Raw genomic sequence first — 4226 nt, 5'->3', positions numbered from 1 at the left:
TGAGCGAATTTAAAAGAAGAAGAAGAAAAAATTCTCCATTTACGTTAAAAGTGGGAAGTTGTTTATGTTTAAAAGTCAGTTACGTATAAGTGACGCGTGGATGTAGTGAGGGTTATAACAACTTTGCTGGACTAGGTTAGTAAAATTATTTGGATGTAAAGGATTCTTGTTTGGAAAAAAAGTGGTAGAGAATCTAAATTTTTTAGTGAGAACTTTATGGCCACACTTTTTAGAGGTGTGAAAAGAGTTACAAGAAACGAGCACGCTTCAAAAATATAACGATATTAAAAATATGTCGTCACGCTTTAAAAACGTGCCTGTTTATGTCTATGGTTACGCTTTGATAAACATGACATTTAAAATATAGCCAAATCTCTAATTAATTATCACCACATAAAAGTATGGCCTTTAATCTCTTTAAACCACAATTTTAAAGTGTGGTAAAAGAAATTGTGTTGACAAGACTTTTTTTTTGTAGTGTAATATACACTGGATCAAGAAAGTTTTTTTCCTAATTTCGGATGCAACATTGTCCTAGATCAATAAATTCACATAAATATTATTTATTTCGAGTACATCTAAGATATTTTTTTGTAGTGTAATATACACTAGATCAAGAAAACTTTTTCCCTGATTTCGGATGCAACATCGTCCTAGATCAATAAATTCACATAAATATTACTTTTTTGTAGTGTAATATACATTGGATCAAAAAAAATTTTTCCTTGATTTTGGATACAACATCGTCCTAGATCAATAAATTCACATAAATATTACTTATTTCGAGTACATCCGAGATATTTTTTTGTAGTGTAATATACACTGGATCAAGAAAGTTTTTTCCCTGATTTCGGATGCAACATTGTCTTAGATCAATAAATTAACATAAATATTACTTTTTTGTAGTATAATATACACTGGATCAAGAAAGTTTTTTTTTTTATTTCGAATGCAACAGCGTCCTAGATCAATAAATTCACATAAATATTACTTATTTTGAGTACATCCGAGATATTTTTTTAAAACTTACACATTTTGAGTGTATAAAATATGTAATAACAGTATAAAAATATAAATATTTCTAATATTGTGGATACTTATAAATAAAATATTTAATTAATTTAAATAAAAAATCTCTAATTTTTTGAAGTAACAAATTTATGTCACTACAGAGCAAGATATTTGTTGGAAAGGCAAAAATTTTTAACATAAAAGTTATATAATAATATTTATATTAAAATAAAATATAAATATAATTATATTTAAGTTTATTATTAGTATCACAATAAATAAATAATTATATAGATAGATATTATAAAATATTTTTAAAATTTTAGAATTAAAATTATAAAATAATTAATTATATAAAAAATTAATTTTATTATAATTAATTTTAATATTAAAATTGTAAAATGAGAGTTAATCCTATAAATTTAATATAAAAATATAAAACTTAAACCAATTTAACTACATTTATTTTTTATATTAATATTACTAATTCTTTTATAAAATCTTTAGAGGCCATAACCCCATTCTGTGAACTAAATTCTGCCCCTAGTGTCACACAATGCGCAGCACGAATTGTTAGAATTTTTATTCTAATTGTGGTCCAATTTGTTAATATAGAAATTAGTTTGAGTGGTATTATAATTATTAATTATTATATTGACAGTTGGTCTGTTCTTTGATGGAAAGAACACGACTGTTCATCAAAACTTTATAAAATTTGGGTCCCCAATTCTGATCATAAGAAAGAAAAAAAAATACACCTTAGAAGTTCCAAATTAAATCAAAGAATTTATTGGCAATGGCTGGAGGTACGTAAATTACTGATTTTATAAAGAAATCTAACATGTGGTATAAGAGCAAAATTGTCTCTGCCTTGCCATTTCAAAATTTAATTACTGTGCATTATTTTGATAAATTATTTTCAAAAGAAGAATGTATAGTATGAATTTTGAAATAAGTAAGAAAAACTATTGAAATTAAAGTTGACGTACCATAAGAAGAGGGAATAATAAATAATATTTCCAGAAGGAATCTTCTAAATTTGTGTGGTAGTTGTTCTTCATAATAGTATAATTTTCCATTATTCCCATAAGTTTTCTTATTCTTGAATTAAAAAAAAAAGGGAAAACAGAGAGAAGAAGAAAGGGAAGATGGTGGAAGAGAGAAGACACAATGAACTTGTTTCAATGGATGAATTTTGTTTGTTATATAATATTAAATGCTTTCTACTTTTACGTTGAAGTTGTTGTGTTTCAAAATTTAAATTTTATTATAAAAATTTAAATTTTGGTTGGAGTGAGGTTTGAACTTGGATCTTCTAAATATTGCTAAAATATTTATCCACTAGATCATCTCCACTTTAATATTATTCATGTTACTCAATTTATTTATTTGTTGATTATATTTGCATACAATATAAATTCTTTCACTGCATATCATATTGTGATTAATATATGATTTATTGAGGAGTAGCCACAACATCCTTGATAATAATTATATTTAAAGAGATCACATAAATATTAATATGATATATTTGTAATTGTTGTGAATTATATAATAAACTTACCCACAGGAATTTATTATGTTATTCACATATAATTAGATTGAAATAGAAAATATTTCTTACTTCTTAATTAGCCTATAGGTATTAAGAAGCAGTATTTTATTTTCTAGTTTCAATACTTTAGTTAGTATAGTGAATATTATGTGTGTTAAAATCTTTGCCCACAGGTAGATTTTAATGACACTATGATTTATATTTATTTTGATATGACTTGCATTGGCATGTATTATCATATGTTATGGATTTTGATGTGCCTATTTAAAGTTGAATAATGTTAGCATGATTTATTATTTGCAGCAGTAATGATATCTGAAACTGTATCTGAAGTTCATTTGTTAAGTGGTGACAACTATAAGGAATGGAAAGATAAGATTCTCTTTCACTTGGGGTGTGCAGACCTTGACTATGCTCTTCATAGGGATGAGCCTCCGACACCTACTGATGCTAGTTCTCAAGCCGAGGTAGCATTATACGAACGGTGGGAGAAATCCAACCGTTTAAGTATGATGTTCATTAAGTCTCGTATTTCAGCTAGTATCCGAGGTTCAATTCCTGATTGTAGGAATGTCAATGATTGTATGAAGGCTATTGATGAACAGTTTGAGTCTTCTAGTAAGGCACTTGCAAGCACCCTAATGGCACAATTGTCATCTATGAGGCTTACCGGGGTAAGAGGTGTGCATGAACACATCATGAGGTTGAGAGACATTGCAGCACAACTGAAAGCTTTAGAGGTTGAGATCTCTGACTTATTTCTGGTGCATCTTATTCTGAATTCTCTTCCTTCCCAGTACGGACCATTTAAGATTTCTTATAACACACATAAGGAAAAATGGTCCATTAACGAATTACTGGTGATGTGTGTGCAAGAGGAAGGAAGGCTAATTCAGGAATTTGGTGAAAGTGTACTATTAGTGACAAATGAGGGTAGTAAAAAGCAAGCTCATAAGAAGAAAGGAAAGGGTATTGTATCCCATCCTATGAAGAAAGAAAGTACACAGTGTTTCTTTTGTAAAAAGAAAGGACACATGAAGAAGGAGTGTCCAAAATTTAAAGTTTGGCTTGAAAAGAAAGGTACTAACCTTTGTGATCTTATTCCTTCAGTGTGTTTTGAATCTAATTTTGTTGAAATATGTCATGACACTTGGTGGATTGATTCTGGTGCTGAAATTCATATTTCAAATACCATGCAGGGTTTCATAAGGAAAAGGAAACCGATAGGAAGTGAACTAAGCATCTATATGGGCAATCGGATGCGTTCACGTGTGGAAGCTGTTGGAACATTTAGGCTTGTATTAAGTACTGGTTGTATTTTAAATTTAGAAAGAACCTTTTATATTCCAGATTTTTCTAAAAATTTGATTTCTTTATCTAAGCTTGTAAAACAAAGATTATGTATAAATTTTTATGATGATTCTGTTGACATTATTAAAAATTCTAATATTATTGGACGTGGTACTTTAATTGGTGATTTATTTAAAGTTCATTTAGCTAATAATGTTCCATCTAATCTTATGGTTATGCATAGTAATGGTATGAATGAAAAATCCTCCATGTTATGGCACCAAAGGTTGGGACACATCTCCATTGAGAGAATAAAGAAATTAGTAAGTGATGGAGTCCTTGAAACTCTAGACTTTACTGATTTTGATAC

At 28.3% G+C, this 4226-nt stretch overlaps 1 protein-coding gene across 1 annotated transcript; it reads left to right on the top strand.

The window, feature by feature from the left end:
• Positions 1 to 2874: 2874 nt before the first annotated feature.
• On the top strand, positions 2875 to 3800 carry LOC148577768 (uncharacterized). The gene is made up of 2 exons (XM_088500426.1): positions 2875 to 3646; positions 3766 to 3800. The coding sequence occupies exons 1-2, from the start codon at positions 2875 to 2877 to the stop codon at positions 3798 to 3800; spliced, it is 807 nt and encodes a 268-aa protein (XP_088356552.1).
• The last annotated feature ends 426 nt before the right edge of the window (positions 3801 to 4226 follow it).

The sequence above is a fragment of the Arachis ipaensis genome, chromosome B1 (genome assembly GCF_059453495.1).
Source record: "Arachis ipaensis isolate K30076 ecotype BB chromosome B1, ASM5945349v1, whole genome shotgun sequence".
NCBI lineage: Eukaryota > Viridiplantae > Streptophyta > Magnoliopsida > Fabales > Fabaceae > Arachis > Arachis ipaensis.
Note: the sequence above shows the minus strand (reverse complement) of the source record. Positions and strands in the feature narration are given on the sequence as shown.

Bases quoted from the DNA above. Each gene is read 5' to 3' on its own strand.
- LOC148577768 (XM_088500426.1), top strand. From the start codon at position 2,875: ATGATATCTGAAACTGTATCTGAAGTTCATTTGTTAAGTGGTGACAAC. The intron at 3,647-3,765 runs GTACTAACCTTT...AATACCATGCAG, and splicing joins AGTTTGGCTTGAAAAGAAAG to GGTTTCATAAGGAAAAGGAA.